The sequence below is a fragment of the Schistocerca gregaria genome, chromosome 3 (genome assembly GCF_023897955.1).
Source record: "Schistocerca gregaria isolate iqSchGreg1 chromosome 3, iqSchGreg1.2, whole genome shotgun sequence".
NCBI lineage: Eukaryota > Metazoa > Arthropoda > Insecta > Orthoptera > Acrididae > Schistocerca > Schistocerca gregaria.
This window is the reverse complement of record NC_064922.1, coordinates 340,063,222-340,082,878: the sequence shown is the minus strand read 5'-3', so window position 1 is coordinate 340,082,878 and position 19,657 is coordinate 340,063,222. Positions and strand designations below refer to the sequence as shown.

At 41.0% G+C, this 19,657-nt stretch overlaps 1 protein-coding gene across 1 annotated transcript in view; it reads right to left on the bottom strand.

Annotated features, from left to right (window-relative positions):
- Positions 1-2,963: 2,963 nt before the first annotated feature.
- The window catches only part of LOC126355997 (uncharacterized), a gene marked incomplete in the record, with an annotated part of 124,930 nt that continues 108,236 nt past the window's right edge, over positions 2,964-19,657 (bottom strand). Inside the window, 2 exon segments of the mRNA XM_050006630.1 lie at positions 2,964-3,335; positions 13,578-13,688. Of these exon segments, the coding sequence (XP_049862587.1) occupies positions 3,133-3,335; positions 13,578-13,688 (314 nt within the window).

The window sequence follows — 19,657 nt, the reverse complement described above, 5'->3', positions numbered from 1 at the left end:
ACATCATCATTAACACCTGATTAACAACTTCAGTGACAGCTGTAGTGGTAATTTTTGTCCTCTTGGAATCCAAACTGTTTGTTGAAGAGGAAATCATGTTTCTTGAAACAGCCATTTAGCTAGTTATACATTAGATGTTGAAAAACTTTGGAGAAGATTGGGACATTAAAAATTGGTCAGTAGTTTTGGGGTAGATTCTTTCTCCCTTTTTTAAAACTGTTATCACTTTAGAAATATTGAGCACGCCAGGGAAAAGTCCAGATTCTAAACACACATTGAAAAGGGTGGAAAGGGACTAACAGTTAAGATATATTATTTTTTACTTAAATAGTTCGAGAACCAGTAACAGTCCATTCTTTTGGAATTTGAGAATCTTGACACAGCTTTTATAATATCCTCGAGTGTGATAACATTCCAGTAGAGGGCATACTCCTTAAGTGGCTCAGCACCAAGATGATCTAAAGCACCAGTGCCATTCTGAATAATTTGTCTTTCAGCACAGGTTATAAAAGAATCATTTACTTCTTTTTGGTCCAGTGCCGCATTCTGGCTGTGTTTCAGGACTTTCTGTCACTGATGATTTGCACATGGACTTTCAAAATCATAAAATCCAGAAAGAAAGATAATCATAAACTTAGAAAAATATTATTTCTGCAAGACAAATTCATTCACTAACCAATGTATGCAGCTTGTTTAGCTCTGTTCTCTTAGCTGAATGCATTCTCATGCCACAGACTGCACTGGTTGGGCGACACAATGGGTCCTTGACCCCCAAGAAAAGTAGAGTGTAGGGAGAGTGAGCTGGGCTGTTTATTTTTATGACCCAAGCTGGACTACATGAACAGTCTTTTATTTTTGTATGAAGGTAGCAGTCACAGCAAGGGCAGGGACTTCGTCTTCACTTTGTTTAAGGGAGAAAGTTTGTTTACTTGGGTATTAATCCAATGAAACAATGGGAAACAAACTGTCACCTCGCAAATAAACATAGGTTTTATTTTACAATCTGCAGATGTGTAAATTAAGTCTGTCTCAAAGTGCCACACTTGTTCTTTGGGAAGAGATGATTTGTTGCGAAAAAAAGTACATATTGCAACACATGAGTTGAGAGATTGCATAATAAAATTAAAGCATTAATAATAGCACTGGAGGCAGCTAGCAAGATATTCTGAGACATCATTGCATAATATAGGGAGACCATTGGGAATTCATAGGTGGAAAGAAACAGTTTTCATTAAAAAAAACTTGATGAAACTTTTGAATTTTGACAATGCACAGGCAAATGCTTTAAATACCATTACTTTTGTATAATAGAAACAGTTTTAATGAACTAATGGTTAAAAGGATGGCCAGGGTACCTGCATAGAATCGATCTCCAGCTATCTGAGAAAGAGAGAAGAGTTTCTAAATAAGCAGAAGCTATTGGGAAGAAATGGGAGTGAATCGAGTAGGAAACTCCAAAGTTTGGTAGGCAAATTAATTTATTAATTTACAATATAAATACATTTGAAATAATTATTTTTCTCTAACCAGCTTGCCAAGTATGTGACACCAAGTTGAAGTGGTATTGAACCAGAGGTACATGAATTTCAGGACTTGCCAGGAACACTGTCAGCTAATACTGTCTCAAAAATTTCTTTGCACAAGTAAAATGAGAAGAACCACAGTATAATTGATGGCCTGGGTCAAGATATCGAAGATTTTGCTATTGATAGGTATTCTATTTCAAAATTTCTGAGAGAAAAAAATACTACTAAAATCAAGAAACAATTTAAGGATAAGAAATTGAAGGCTGATAGCGTTTATTGGGATGGTGAATTACTATCAACATTGACAAGTAACAATACAGTAGAAAGACTTAGTGTGATTCTTTCAACTAGTGGTATTCAGCAACTTCTTGAGTGTCTGCTTTGTGATCCTGGATTGGAAAAGAGCAGGTTTTAGTCTTATGGTAAAACAAAATTTTTTAACGCCACAGCATCAAATATGGATAGTTTTATAGAGGCATGTGGTTTGGTTAAAAACTTTTTAAACAAAGACCTCTCGTATTTCCCTTGCAGGTATCACATGCATGAAATTACTCTCAGAAATATTTTTGAGGAAAAGATGACTTACAATAATATAGGTCCAACTATAACAATCTTTAAAAATTTTCAAAATGTGTGCCACAGAATTGTTAGTAAATTTCAAACTGGCATTCATTGTAAAAAAAGTCAATGAAATCTTGGATTGAGTAGAAGCAAGTGGTAATATTTTTATTATCAGTGTTTATGTCAAAACACACTTCTCTGGCCCTTCTGCAGCCAAAGCAGCATATATGGAGTTTATTTATGGTACCTGTCTCCAGAACCTGTTGCATTTACATTCTTATCTTAATTTGTTTTCTGATCCAAAATTTAAAATGGTCAATACAATGAACCATCAGGTGCAATCATCATATGAAAATATTAAAAAGGTTCCTAAATCAGTCAAATCCGAGACATCAGCAACACTGGGATCAAATGTTTTGTTTCTAATCAAATGAGACTGTTCTCTACCAGATTTGAATTGTGTGATGAGTTCCTTGAGACAGGTCCTTCATAGTGGCATGAAAATAACTTTATCAACTCTCTACATCTAGTCAGTAAACTGAAAGCTGTAAATGATGTGGAGGACTACAATAAATTATTTTTTTTAAAAAAAGTTTAGTTTTTTCCAATTTGGTGACTAGATGTCAAACATAATAGGATAATGGGCATAGAGAAAAAGTCTGTCTGATGGAGAGTGTGAGTGATCGAAGTGCCCCAAGAAAAACTGAAGAATTCTATCTCATGGTGGGATGTTTTCCAAATGAACCTGCCTCATTAGGTGACTGTCATGCCCATTCATTATAAATAGACTCCAAATACAATTTTAGTATGTGAATAAAGAAATGAAACACACTAATTGCAAAAATCAAGTGTTTGTTAATAACAAAATATGTGCAATAATTATATAAAGTGAAATGTAGATAAGTTTAATACAATTAGATCTCACAGTGTATGAATTTTGAGGATATGATTCTATTATCATTAAAACACTTTCTATGCAATTTATTATTTGATGATTATGTACAGAAAATGGCTTATGGCTTGAAAGGAAGGAAAAAACTAGTTTTTATCTGGAACTAGTATTGAATGGTCTAATATCAACAACACGATAATTCATTTTCTTTCCTTTCAAATGAGGTTCCAGAGAGAAGTTAGCTGCATCCTTCAAACACCAGTTTTGTCTATTGCCACCCTTTATAAGGTGTTTGAAGGAATCCCAAATTCTTTTCTGTAAGTCTTCATTTCTGATGAACTCCTGAGGTTGGCAACCTGAAAGTTGAGGCAGAAAGATCAGGATCTTTAGTACTAGCAATTACAAGTATCATAAACAAATAAATGTCCATTTCCAGGCCACAATATTATCTGCAGCTTACCATTTAAATAGAATACATTCTATTACAATATGAATGCCCTCCCTACATACTTTGCATACAATCATTTAATTTAAATCCAATTCCAAAAGTAATTGTGGCTACTGTTCTGTTACAGAAATTATAAAAAAGAAAGTCATGTAGCACAAAATTTAGTTAATTTTTACAGTACAACACAAATTGATTTTTCAGGACTACAGAAATTCCACACACATAAAAAAGGGCTGATGAAGTGTTCACTGTGAGTGTGCACTAGTGTTTAAGCACACAGTTTATTGTATGATTAAGCCAAAAGTTAACATCATCAGGCGATTCAATATTCCTTGCAAATACATATCTGTGCACCAGACTTAGTGGATCTGCTGTTTTGAAGGAACACATTTGATTTGCATTCCATGCTGCTTCACCTGCAACACTTTCAACTTCTGAAATATCATCTATTATCTTGTCTATGTCTAGAATATGAGCTGTAATAATATTATCAACCAAACGAAGTTTTAAAAGTGGATATCACTGGAATTCTTTACAAGCTATCAGCCGGGCTTCATCAAAGATCATTAACACGGACATTTGCCCCTCCATGTGTTTAGAGCAAAAAATATATCCACTCAGCCATGTAAACTAGCATGACATCAGTAAACCCCTGATTCTTTTAACAATCAAACTGTCACGTATAAAAGAGCGACAGACATCTGATTACTTTACAAGTGAGTTAGTGTGTTACATGTTTGACATTAAGCAGGAAAAAGTTTGGAAAAAGTTTGAAATTATGTATGAAGTTCATTGGACGTCACTAAGTGCTTTCATTCTCAAATAATAGATGGATATAGTCTCAGTAATTGATGCGCCGTGAGCTACACTGCCTCAAGACAATTAGTTTCTAACTGTAATACTTGTCATACTACATTTAACTTTTAATATAAGATTATACCTCTTAATTAGAGATTATGACAGCATTTTACATTTTTAACTTCGATCAGTGATTATATGAAACACTGAAAATTAAATTTTTGTTCCCCCTGGAAGCTATTAGATAGCCAACCTGCAACTGTGGACCACAAACGATGAACCATGAGTTGGATTAACCATTTAGTAATATAGCTATCCTCAAAAATTCCAAGGGACTGATATATGCATTTTGTTACTTGGCCTTCTAGGAACACTTGGCAAAGATTTTAGGTTCCACATCCCACACAGCTGAAGTAAAACTCAGATTATCCTGGAGACTTAGCAACTGTTGTAGAAACAGTTTTTTCACTTTCAGAATTCCTTGATCCATGAACTAAGTTTGCTGGTTGTAATGGGAGTAAGGCAAGCAAGTTTAATATTTTGCAGAGATTCATTGTTCCGGTGGGCAGGAAAGTTGTCTGCAAGAAGCACAATCCTGCTGTTTGGTTTCATATTGTGATCAAATGCCTTCAACCATGTGACAAGTTGTGCTCTTGGCTTCCAGGCTAGAAGATGATTCATGAACTTGCTTAGCAGTTCCACACATTTTTTAAGCAACCGAAATGACACGAAATTCAGTTTCTCTATATTCTCAGCATTAGCACAAGCTAGTACTGTTGTTCTGTCTTTGTAGTGATTCCCAGCACGTATAAGTTTCCAACACCAGCTTACAATATAGTCCAAATTTACCTGCATTAAATATGGCACGACTTTCATTCTATTCCCTGTTGCCTACTGTGATGCCATTTTTCCAGGCTTTAACATCATCTTTGTTCATGCATTTGGCAACAGCACTGATAGGTAAATAATGACAGTGTGTCGCTTAAGCAAGGTGAGCCACCCCATAGACACAGTAAAATTCAACTTACTCACAATTTTTAAGGCCTTGGCTTAAATTACTGGTCCACATAGAGTAATTGACACAACCCTTGTTGTGTGAATTGAATTAAAATGTTTTCCAGCTCCACACGTGTCTCAGCTTTCATCTTCTGGCACTTACTTCCTTACCAAACAATTTGTTCAAGATATCCACGGGTGTACTGCCGGTCTATAGTGTCCAACGGGCACAATATTTCGGCTATCAAACATGTCGCCATCATCAGGTGAACTGACGGACTGAGCTCCTGTGAAAGTGCCGGCATGGAGATCCGTACGCTATGGCTGCTCAGGGGGAACTGGTTTCGGTTGCGGCGGCGGCCGATTTAAATACCCTCCGCCCGCGGCGCACTCCCTCCGCCGTCCACACCTCGCGCCACGGTAGCGCGGTGGAACAGATTGCGACGGCGTCTGAGATGACGTCGGTGTGATGGTTCTATCTGCCGTGGTCGTCACAACTATGCGTTTGCTCGATTTACTCTTGATTCTCGAACGACATCTACAGTGGCGCAACTTTTCAAATTTCTTCATGCTGCGATACATCTCCTCCCCGTAAAGGTGTATGATGTGATTCTTGAGTTTCTCCCGGCGTATTTGATAATCAAAATATCCACGGGTGTACTGCCGGCCTATAGTGTCCAATGGGCACAATATTTCGGCGATCAAACATGTCGCATTCATCAGGTGAACTGACGGATTTTGATTATCAAATACGCCGGGAGAAACTCAAGAATCACATCATACACCTTTACGGGGAGGACATGTATCGCAGCTTGAAGAAATTTGAAAAGTTGCGCCACCGTAGATGTCGTTTGCTAAGTACTCTTGCCTTTCTAAAGAGATGTTGTTCCGAGAATCAAGAGTAAATCGAGCAAACGCATAGTTGTGACGACCACGGGGGACAGAGCCATCACACCGATGTCATCTCAGACGCCGTCGCAATCTGTTCCACCGTGGTGCGGGGCGCGGAAGGCGGAGGGAGCGCGCCGCGGGCGGAGGGTATTTAAATCGGCCGCCGCCGCGACCGAACCCAGTTCCCCCTGAGCAGCCATAGCGTACGGATCTCCGTGCCGGCACGTTCACAGGAGCTCAGTCCGTCAGTTCACCTGATGATGGCGACATGTTTGATCGCCGAAATATTGTGCCCGTTGGACACTATAGACCGGCAGTACACCCGTGGATATTTTGATTATCAAATACGCCGGGAGAAACTCAAGAATCACAATTTGTTCAAGGTTCTCTCGTTTTCTAATAATACCTCTCAATGTCACAGATGGTCACCCAAGATGCTGGAGTTGTGTGATAGAAATTGCATGTTGCAAGCAACACTTAAATTTTAAGGAGAATTATAGTTAAAATAAAATGACTTCATGAATGACAGTTTGCAGTGGCAGAAGGCAATACTGCCTGCATTCAGGCACCATGCTTGACAACTTTCTACATGTTTCAACAGACGAGGCAACATGCAGGCATTCAGGGCCTGAGGAAAAACTGTGATGCACCAAGTTTCAGCATACTAGTTGGGGCCACAAAACAAACTCCTCTGACAGGTCACTTCACTTCCATTTGTGAGAGATAATGACACACAGGATCCATTTCAGGGAAGATGGAATTTCTTACAACACCTGAAAATGATGCAATTTTATTTATATATATAACATCTACATCTAAGAGTTTCACAGATGTCACAGAATAGGTGATGCTGATCCACTGGAGGTGTACTTGAGAAGGACAGCCCTGCTAATTAGGGCAGTGGCCAAGTGACATAAGATGTATGTTCTGATCCTGGTGAGATTCTGTGTGCTCGAATTCAAACGGCACTCTGGGTTACATTTCTTACTCTTGTTGGTATCATAGTCTTTACATAAAACAAAACAAACTTTATAATGAGCAATGAAAAAAAGGGGGGCAGCACATGTATACTTGATGACATTTGTTTCATCCACAATGCAGACTGTATAATTATGTATTCTCTTTGAGGGAATGTGACCATGAAATGTGACCATATTATTGCTGGAATATCACCCAACTCCCCACCCAGAAAAAACCCATATCCTGAGCCCCCCCCCCCTCTCTCCCTCTCCCTCTCCCTGTGTGTGTGTGTGTGTGTGTGTGTGTGTGTGTGTGTGTGTGTGTGTTTGCCAAAGACTCACTTATTTTGTTCGTGTAATTGTAATCATCACAGTGTATTGGATGATATTAATCACATGAGTAGGGAAAGCAGAGAACAACCCAGTATATAGCTACAGTGCAGAGCCATAACTAGGGCTCAGTCGTCAGACAATGACCTGCCTACTCAGCAGCAGCAAGACATTTCCACATGGAATACTGCACGCCAATGGCCTGGGATGTTGACTGACCTCTAGGAAACTTACGTAATTTGATCTACTGCCATGTGACGACAGATGGATCTTGATCATGCTGGTCCAGAATTAGACACTGGGTGATGCTGTGACCTGCAGCAAAGTCAGAAGACATCACTGGCCACCTTGTGTCTGTAGCACAGCCTCATTCAGAACCCTGGCCACCACTGCTGACTCAGTGCCCAGCATGCCAGTAACACTAGGCCAGAAGGCTGCCTCCCTGACAGCGTACGTATGCCGCATTCCAGGTGCTGTGTCCATCTTGCCTGCCACTACAAGTGGAAATATTATAGGCTTATACCAAACGGTACCAGAGATGATGGTGCACCTGAATGACTGTTCCGCTCTATAGTGATTCAAATGGGAAAGCACCATATCTGAATAGTAGTGCAGCCTTTTAATTTTTGCTTGTTGGATGCATTCCCATGGGTATCTTTGTTATCTTGTATTCTTATATTCATGTAGTCTCGCTTTCCACTAAGTCGAGTTTAGACTCAGATGTTGTTGTTGTCTTCAGTCCTGAGACTGGTTTGATGCAGCTTTCCATGCTACTCTATCCTGTGCAAGCTTCTTCATCTCCCAGTACCTACTGCAGCCAACATCCTTCTGAATCTGCTTAGTGTATTCACCTCTTGGTCTCTCTCTATGATTTTTACTCTCCACGCTGCCCTCCAATACTAAATTGGTGATCCCTTGATGCCTGAGAACATGTCCTACCAACCAATCCCTTCTTCTAGTCAAGTTGTGCCACAAACTCCTGTTCTCCCGAATTCTATTCAATACCTCCTCATTAGTTATGTGATCTACCTATCTAATCTACAGCATTCTTCTGTAGCACCACATTTCGAAAGCTTCTATTCTCTTCTTGTCCAAACTACATATCATCCATGTTTCACTTCCATACATGGCTACACTCCATACAAATACTTTCAGAAATGACTTCCTGACACTTAAATCTATACTCGATGTTAACAAATTTCTCTTCTTCAGAAACGCTTTCATTGCCATTGCCTGTCTACATTTTATATCCTCTCTACTTCGACCATCATCAGTTATTTTGCTCCCCAAATAGCAAAACTCCTTTACTACTTTAAGTGTCTCATTTCCTAATCCAATTCCCTCACCATCAACGAACTTAATTTGACTATATTCCATTATCTTTATTTCACTTTTGTTGATGTTCATCTTATAACCTCCTTTCAAGACACTGTCCATTCCGTTCAGTGGCTCTTGCAAGTCCTTTGCTGTCTTTGACAGAATTACAATGTCATCGGCGAACCTCAACGTTTTTATTTCTTCTCCGTGGATTTTAATGCCTACTCCGAACTTCTCTTTTGTTTCCTTTAATGATTGCTCAATATACAGATTGAATAGTATCGGGGAGAGGCTACAACCCTGTCTCACTCTCTTTCCAACCACTGCTTCCCTTTCATGTCACTCGACTCATAACTGCCATCTTCTTTCCGTACACATTGTAAATAGCCTTTTGCTCCCTGTATTTTACCCCTGCCACCTTCAGAATTTGAAAGAGAGTATTCCAGTCAACATTGTCAAAAGCTTTCTCTAAGTCTACAAATGATAGAAATGTAGGTTTGCCTTTCCTTAATCTTTCTTCTAAGATAAGTCGTAGGGTCAGTATTGCCTCATGTGTTCCAACATTTCTACGGAATCCAAACTGATTTTCTCCGAGGTCGGTTTCTACCAGTTTTTCCTTTCGTCTGTAAAGTGTTAGTATTTTGCAGCTGTGACTTATTAAACTGATAGTTTGGTAATTTTCACTTCTGTCAACATCTGCTGTCTTTGGGATTGGAATTATTATATTCTTCTTGAAGCCTGAGGGAATTTCAACTGTCTCATACATCTTGCTCACCAGATGGTAGAGTTTTGTCAGGACTGGCTCTCTGAAGGCTGTCAGTAGTTCTAATGGAATGTTGTCTACTCCCGGGGCCTTGTTTTGACTCGGGTCTTTCAGTGCTCTGTCAAACTCCTCATGCAGTATCGTAACCTACTATGTTTCCTTCTCTCCCTTTTCCTACTGTCAAATTCCAGTCACCCATGACTATTAAATTTTCGTCTCCCTTCACTACCTGAATAATTTCTTTTATCTCATCATACATTTCTTCAATTTCTTTGTCATCTGCAGAGCTAGTTGGCATATAAACTTGTACTACTGTAGTAGGTGTGGGCTTCGTATCTATCTTTGCCACAATAATGCATTCACTATGCTGTTTGTAGTAGCTTACCCGCATTCCTATTTTCCTATTCATTATTAAACCTACTCCTGCATTACCCCTATTTGATTTTGTATTTATAAGCCTGTATTCACCTGACCAAAAGTCTTGTTCCTCCTGCCACCGAACTTCACTAATTCCCACTATATCTAAATTTAACCTATCCATTTCCCTTTTTAAATTTTCTAACCTACCTGCCTGAATAAGGGATCTGACATTCCACGCTCCGATCCGTAGAATGCCAGTTTTCTTTCTCCTGATAATGACATCCTCTTGAGTAGTCCCCGCCCAGAGATCCGAATGGGGGACTATTTTACCTCCGGAATATTTTACGCCATCATCATTTAATCATACAGTAAAGCTGCATGCCCTCGGGAAAAATTACGGCTGTAGTTTCCCCTTGCTTTCAGCCGTTCGCAGTACCAGCACAGCAAGGCCGTTTTGGTTAATGTTACAAGGCCAGATCAGTCAATCATCCAGACTGTTGCCCTTGCAACTACTGAAAAGGCTGCTGCCCCTCTTCAGGAACCACACGTTTGTATGGCCTATCAAGAGATACCCCTTCGTTGTGGTTGCACCTATAGTACAGCTATCTGTATCGTTTAGGCACGCAAGCCTCCCCATCAATGGCAAGGTCCATGGTTCATGGGGAGATCAGCAATATTTGTGGAGAACATTTATCAGCTCTGCCGCAACGCTGTTTTGTGTTGCCATGCCTGTCCGGACCATGGCAATGCATCCAAATTGAGTTCATAGGTCTGTTCTGGAACATGCGATGGTTTCTGGTGGTAGATGGATATATTAAATTTGCTTTCATTGTCCTCATGACATCCGCCACTACTGCGAGCACAGTATCAGCTTTGGTTTTTTATTTTTTTGTTAAGGTTTTCCTATGGGCATCGTCTCAGACAATGCAGCACAATTCATGTTGTCTTCCAGTATGTGTGATCACTGTATTAAGCAGAATTTTAAATGAAAGCTATTGTTAAATGTACTCTTGAATGAGAGGCTTGTATTTTGTGTGTATCAAGAGCTACATTAATGCTCAGAGACAGTTGTAAATACTCATGTCATTCCTGTGGAAGTGGATTGTACGAAATTAAGTAATTCTTCTTATCAGTGTTGTTATTAAGTGAAATAATATTTTGTGTGTTATAGTGCCCATACACTCTTCTCCTGAGGCAAAATAAAGAGCCCACCATTGTCCTGATGAGTGTATTTTCGTCCAGTACAACACCATCAATTTTTCTTTCTGGATGGAAAAAGAATGGGGGAAATGTTTCTGATACATCATTTGTCCAGTGCTGCAAACTATACATTGGTTTGTGGAGCATGATAACTGACTATTAACTTACAGGGTAAAATTCACAAATTAAAAATTACAACTGATTATAAAAGTTTTACAGCAAATGATAATGGTAATAGAAATGTATTAAATATAAATCACCATTTTCTTATGCCTGTGATTTTTTAAAAGAATATAATGAAAGTGAGAGGGATGGTGCAGTTATCAGAGAGGAGGAAGTACATAGCAAAGAATGTTGGTTTGAAGGGCACTTATGGTTGTAAAGGAGGAAAAATATACTTACTGTATTTACCAGAGTTTAAGACAACCATGAATGCAAGATACACACTCTTTATCAAGAGGTGTTTTGGAATTTATTTTTAAAATATTCTGATTAATCAAAATTATGAACTGTTTTACTGACATAAAAGAATCTGCCTAAAAAGTTAACATTATACCTATTCTAAATTTATGTCATTTATTGATTGCCTACATTTTGATAAAATAAGGAGAAATAAAATAAACAAAAAAAGTCACTTACGTAATTTGCAGACCACTTTCTTCTGTACATTTTTCACTTGACTAACCCTATCATTATTTTTAATCACCAGGATTCTCGTAGCACAGCTGTGAAATTTGTATCTTTGTTGTCACAAATACATGACTGTTTCTTCTAAATACGTTGTGATTTCTGAGGTTTTGGTTACTGTGGGACCTGAGATCAGAGCTGTTTCTTTTCAAATACATTCGAATTTCCCTTCTATATTGACATGGGGATGTTACAGTTTCTTTCTTCCAAATATATTGTCTGCCCACTGCTCACATTGGCTGCACAGTACCAGCAAGTGAAGTACACTCTTTCATTCCTGACATATGTTACAGTGAGCATCGACAACATTGCAGTACGAACCACATAAGTATGTCATTGGCCCCCATCTGGACTTCTACCGCCTCCTGCAGAAATGAATACTCTTGTTGAGTATGTGTCCAATTTTAAAGTCAGTTCAATTCCAACTACAACTGGACTCAAGGAAACTGCAGTTTAAACTTAGTTCATGTTCCTAAAAAGCCAAAGCACCCAACACAGATTCCCTCGGTTGGCAACATGACATAATTTGCTGCCCGCTCACTTACTCCCTTCCCTGCACTCATCTAGTTCTCAGCCAAGCTGTTATCACAGTTCCCCCTCCAACCCTTCCATAATGCTGTGCAGGAGCAACTGTGAAATACTGACTGCAATATCTTCTAGGGTGCAAACATATTAAAAACAACAAGAACAACAAATACAAATAAAAAATCGCAATCACAATTCACTTGAATTCTTGAACTTCATTCATTCCACCTTCTACAGATGTCTGTTAGTACTATCTCCAGGGCAGATCTTGCTGCTGTAATTTATTCTTGTGACAATAATTGCAGTCTGTTTAATATAATTTATTTCATTTGTTATACATTTCATTCTCAATAAATTTTCTTTCTTGTTTTACCTGAATGTCAGCATCATGTTCTAAAGCTGATTACATTTTTATCTGGTACTCTAAAACATGAACGTGACCGAATTTCTCATTTGAACCCACTCAGTAAATCATTAGAGTCTCTCATGATCAAATAAAATATTGATCTGGATTCAGAATCAAGTAATGTTACAACATTTCTGCTCTTGGATGTTATCTTTACTTAAAAAGCAGCATAATGTTTGTACAGGGTATCCATACATGTATGAGAGCTTTTCCTGCAAACCTGTTCAAACACACCAAGTGTTTGTAAGATGATAGAATTTGGTGCTATGTCCACCAGTGTTTAAGCATGGTAATAAATAGTTGTAGTGACTAGCTCATAGTTTCTTGCATATCCCTTGCACTATTGGTGTGTGGGTTAAATGTCACGTCAGGAAATCTAGAGCTTGTTCAAAGGTGAGTATCATTTGCCAATCCTGCCCTTCCAAATTTTTCAAAATAAATCTGCACGAGACCAAAGCTTCATTTCTAAATGTAAGACGAGCTCTACAGACTCTATATTAAACATTGTAAAAATGCTGCAATAGTTTAATCTTTGATTATAAGATGACCAATATTTTTTGAATGAAGAACTGGGTAAAAGCCTTGTCTTATAATCAGGTAAATAGGGCAAGTATACATAAATATCAAACAGTTCTTTATTTATCTTTTATTGCTTATGGCATATTACTATACCAACACTCTAACATCGACAGAACCTCTCATAGTTCTTCAGTGTCCTTAATGGAACTAATGATCATTCTGATGCTAAAGTAACTGTAATTTACTGTCTACTGATAAAAATCTGTGTCACACATGCTGTGAGTTGTTGCAAAACTATCCCAGTAGTTTGTTCCACACAGGATAAATAATGCAATAAGCACACAACAAATAATGGGAAAATCAATGTAGACTCAGTGCTACTAGCTCCAAAATACTTACCAAATAGTTTTGTTGCCTGATCACCAGTAAGAGCTACTTTCATCGTCTCTTGGGTCTCATCATATATTTCAAGCTCAACATAGAACATTAACTTCAGAGATTTCTGAGAATCTGAAACAGTATTTGTCAAATATACACATACCCTAGAAATCATATTTTCCAATATTTGAAACACATTTTTCTTGTGCTGCATTATTTTTACAGGAGAAACATTTACATTAGCTCATTTTCGGAAAGTGGTTTTGGTAATACATATGTTGTAGAACTACAGTACCAGAATCACCATAAAATGAGTACCGGATACTGACATCATCATCTTAGTTCTAGTCACAAACTAAATGTAAATTTAAATATGAACAGTGTAGGAGAAAAGACAGACTGCTACTTACCAAGAAGACAAGCCAAGGTGAGACAGGAACAATTAAAAGACACTCACATATAGATTTTTGCCACAGCCTTCATTAGTAAAAGAGAGGTGCACGCATGCGCACACGCACACAAGCAAGTGCATCTCACCTCACGCAGATCGACTGCCAATCCCAGCATCTCAGCCTGGAATGCAGCATCACATGGGATGCAAGCAGCAATCTGGGTGGGGTGATGAAGGGGAACGGAAATGAATAGTAGTGCCAGGGGTATGGGCAGGGAGAGAGACAAAAGCTGTCTGGTGGAGCGCGCAAGGACTAGATTGACAACAGACGCAGTGTTGAGAGGTTGTGGGGCTGGGAGGTGGGGGGAGAAAAGGAACAAAAAAGGAGAGGAGTGGGGAAACATGGGTGACTGCATTGGCAGAGGGCTGCAAATAAACAGGGTGGGAGATCAGAATTGCGAGGGGAGGGGGGGAGTAATGGGGCAGAGGGTGGAAACTGCTGGGTGGCGGGTGTGGGAACAGTGTATTACCTTAGGTTGAGGCTGGGATAGTTACAGGAGTGGAGAATGTGTTTTAGGGATAACTTCCATCTATGCAGTTCAGAAAAGCTGGCGGCAGAGGGAAGGATCCAAATGGCTTGGGTAGTGGAACACCCATTGAAATCATGTGTATCAACGATTGTCCGTGCACAACACTGACTTCGTTGTGGCGTGAGTTGGTGATGCAGCTTCTATTGCCCCAGATTACTTCCTCCAACATTTATAACTACATTTATTCCTATTGATCTCACTTCACACTCATCCTGACATATTTAAGCTTTTTGTTGTCCACACCTGGCCCTGCCACATGAACTTTTAATCCTCGATATAACGCATCCTCCACCACCTGTCTTCGATTAATGCAACATACACACTCTCCCATACTTCATTGTTCATTATTACCTGTGTTTCTGCATGTTTTTAACATATTTGTGCGTCATGTCACACGGTTTCAAGTATTTTTTATGTATCTGTGCATACTTTTGTGTATCTGTTGTGGGTTTCTGTGTGTCTGTACGTATTTTATATGCATCTTTTCACTTATCCAGCTCTTTTCACAACCATAAACACCTATTTTGCCCTTTTCTGCGTCATTCCTATTTCCATTACATAATTTCTGCCAGAATGGACTCTTGCTCCATCTTTCTGCACCAGTTCAGAAGAGTATCCCTCTCCCTAGCTAAAGCCCAGTCCAACATCCTGTTTCTCAAATACTGCCTAAACCTTGGAATCTCCCCAAACGGCTTAACTGTAAAAACTACTTTCTCTGGATTCTGCCCCCTTTCAGGATCACCTACATACTTTCAAATTCCGACAATCACTTGCCCTCGCAAACCTGATGCTGCAAAAACACATCTCCATGGCACAGGCATCCCACAACCCCCTCTGCTCCCTCCGCAAGATACTATTACTCTGCAATTCCTACACCATACATCACAACTCTGACGTCGAATCCCTTGCTCTTCAGCACCTAGGGGAGCATTCCAGACACTACCTCCATAAGTTATCCAACTCGCTGGCAGCCTACTGCTGCCTCGGGGCACCACAATCCAACCTGTATCATATCCACATTGTTTCACCTGATCCGTCCCTCATAGCAGCTAAACCCTGCCTAGCCGACCTTTTCAACTTGCCACATCCTCCAAAACTCCCAACCAACCCTCCACCAAATCCATCTCCAGGGCCACTCCACCAAAACCCTCAGCTCCACAGAAGTTTCAGTCATTTACAGAAGCGTTATGTTTAGCCCTACACCCAAATTTAACCATGCTGGACTTGTCAAAGGCCTACTCTCCTTCTACCGATGCCCGCAGTGGAACCATTTCTTTGCCATCAATCCCTCCAACCAAAACCACCCTAATTCCAACATTGAACCCTGCATCTTCCAGTTCATATCACCATCCAACCATGATCCTACTCCTGTCCTACCTAACCACCCACCCTTCCTGGAATTCTTTACCTCCAACTTGGCCTCACCACCCTTCCCCAGAACATCAACATTTCAGTAGAAGAAAGAACAGCCACACACAACCTTAAAATAAATCCTGACCTAATCATCCTATCTAAAGACTGCGGTTCTACCACTGTTTGCTATGAATCACAGTGACTACCTCTCAGAATGCCTCTGTCAATTATCTGACTCCTCCACCTATAAACTCTGCCAGAGTGATCCCATCCCAAAAGTCCAACACAAACTCCAGTTCCTGCTTAAAGTCGTAGGCCCTTCCCAGAATAATTCCTCTGAATCCATTTCCCTCCTCACCCCTATAACAACCCAACCACCCATCTTCTAGATGCTCCCAAAAATACACAAATCCAACAATCCTGGACACACCTCTGTGGCTGGTTATTGTGCCCCCACTGGAAGAATTTTAGCCCTCACTTGCCAACACCCCTAATCAACTGCCCGTAATTTAGCCTCCCACATCAAAGACACCAAACAGTTCCTTCACCAATTCTCCGTCATCCCCACCCCTTTACCTTCTGAATCCCTACTTATTACTGTTGATGCCATTCTCCTATAAACCAACGTCCCTGATGCCCATGGTCTTACCACTATTGAAACTACCATTACCGACATCCTTCAGTGTCCTAACCTTACTAACTTTATCCTAACCCACAACTACTGCTCCTTTGAAGGGAAGGGTATACAAACAAATCCATGGCACAAGCAAGGGCATCCGCATAGCAGCTTTCTATACAAACCTTTTTATGGGGCATCTACAGGACACCTCTCACAACACCAAATCCTTAGTCTGGTTCAGGTTCATGGATGATATCCTCATTTTTGGGACCCAGGGCCAAGACATCGAATCTTCAATTCTTCACAACCTCACCACCTGCTCTCCCATCTGCTTCACATGCTCCTCCTCATCCCAGTGTGTAACCTTCCTAGATGTTTACCTCCTCTCTCGTGGCTCCATCTGCACCTGTGTCCACATTAAACCCACTAACAGTACCCGTATTTTGTCAGCTGCCATCTCTTTCACACCAAAAAAATCGCTCCCTTACAGACTTGCTACCCGGGGACGGCATATCTGCAGTGACAAACTCCCTTGCTCAGTATGCTGTGGGTCTCACCAAGGCCTTCACAGGCAGGCACTATCCCCCAGACCTTGTCTGCAAACAAATCTTCCTCTCACCCCAATCCTCCCACCACCCCCAAAAACCAGCCACAAATGAGTGTCCCCTTCATCATGCAATACCACCCCAAACTGGAACAACTGAACCACATACTTCACCAGCACTTTGATTACCTATTATCGTGGGGCATCCTACCCAAGATACTTCCCACCCCTCCCTAAAGTGGTGATGCCCACCCTACCTCCACAACATCCTAGTCCATACCTATGCCACTCCCAATCCCAAATCCTTATCACAAGGATCGTGTCCCTGTGGAAGGTCCAGGTGCAAAACTTGCCCAATCCACCAACCCAGCACTTCCTATTTCAATCCTGTCACAGGTTTATCATACCCCATCCAGGACCGGCCACCTGTGAAAGCAATCATCTCATTTACCAGCTCTCCTTCAAATATTGCGCAGCTTTTTATATTGGTATGACTACCAACTCACAGTCCACCAGGATGAATGGGCACTGCCAAACTGTGGCAAAGAACAAAGTAGACCAAACTGTGGACCAACATGCAGCTGAACATAATACACTTGATTTCAAATGCTGTGAAACCAATTCCCTCATTCCCTGCAGCATCTGTCAGTTAATTTCCAATGACTGCCATGTGGTCTGGTTCCCAGGAGGACAACTTTCCCCATTGCTGTAATAGGAAAAAAAAACATTGCCTGTAATCTAGCCTCCGACATCAAAGACACTGACCACTTTCTTCACTGACTCTTCACCATCCCCATTCCTTCACCTCCTGGATCCCTAGTTGTCACTGCTGATGCCACCTTACTACACACCAACATCCCTTATGCCCAAGGTCTTACTGCTATTGAACACTACTTTTCCCAACATCCTTCACACTCCAAACCCACTACCTCATTCCTCATACACCTTAGTAACTTTACCCTAACCCACAACTATTGCTCATTTGGAGGGAAGTTATATAAACAAATCTGTGGTGCAGCCATTGGCACACTCATGGCACCATCCTCCCGAAACACCAAACCTCTAGTCTGGTTCAGGTTCATTGATAATATCTTCATGATCTGGACCCAGGGCCAAGACACCCTATCTTGAATTCCTTCATGACCTCCTCTCCAATCTGTTTCATGCGGTCCTCCTCAACCCAGTGTCCCATCTTCTTAGATGTTGACCTCCTACTCCTTCACTGTGATGGCTCCGTCTGCATCTCTGAGCACATTAAACTCACCAACCACTGACAGTACTTCACACCAAAAAATCCCTCCCACACAGCCTTGCCACCTGGGGGTGACCTATCTGCAGTGACAAAAACTTCCTTTCTCAGTATGCTGAGGTCTCATCAAGGCCTTCACAGACAGGCAGTATCCTTCACAAACCTAGTCCAGATCTCCTGTGTCATTTCCCCTCATGCCCCCAATCCTCAAATGACCACCATGAACCAGCTACAAAGGTGCATTCACTTTGTCCCAGTGCCATCCCGGACTGGGACAAATGAACCACATCCTTTGCCAGGGCTTTTATTATCTGCCATTTTACTCTGAAGTGAGGAACATCCTACCCAAGATACTGTCCACACCTCTTGAAGTGGTGTTCCATTGCCCGCCCAACCTCCACAACATCCTAGTCCATCCCTATGCTACTCCCAGTCCCAAACCCTTCCCACAAGGATCATATCCAAGTGGAAGAGCTGGGTGCAAAACCTACCCAATCCACCCACCCAGCTCGTCCTATTTCAGTCATATTGCAGGGTTTATCCTACTCCATCAGGGAGGGACTGGGCCACCTGTGAAAGTAGCCATGTCATTTACCAGCTCTGCTGCAATCATTGGACAACTTTTTATATTGGTATGATTACCAACCAGCTGTTAACCAGGATGAAGAGCAAAGTAGACCACCCTGTGGCAGAAGATGCAGCTGAACATAACACGTCTGATTTCAATGGCTGCTTCACTATCTGAGGCATCTGGATCCTTCCCTCCACCACCAGCTTTTCTGAATTGCATAGATGGAAGTTATCCTTACAACACATTCTCCACTCCTGTAACTATCCCAGCCTCAACCGAAGGTAACACACTGTTCCCACACCCTCCACCCAACAGTTTCCACCCTCTCTCTCCCATCTCCCCCCCCCCCCCCCCCCCAATTCTGATCTCTCACCCTGTTTATTTGAAGCCCTATGGCAATACAGCCACCTGTTTTCCGACTCCTCTCCTGTCCCCCCCCCCCCCCCCCCCCTTCCATCCTCACAAACTCCAGACACTGCACCTATTGGCAGTCTAGTCCTTGCACACTGCATCAGACAACATTCTTCTCTCCCCCCACCCACACACTACTATCCCTTCCCCTTCCCCTTCATCTTCCTCTTAACCTTCCCTGCCCCATCCAGATTTCTGCTTGCAACTCATGTGACGTTACATTCTGGCTCGAAATGCTGGAGGTGGTTGTTGTTGTTGTTTGTGTTTGTGTTTGTGTTTGTGTTTGTGTGTGTGTGTGTTTTACAGACGAAGACTGTGGCTCAAAGCTATATATGAGTGTCTTTTAATTGAGTCTGATCTGTCTCGCGTGTGT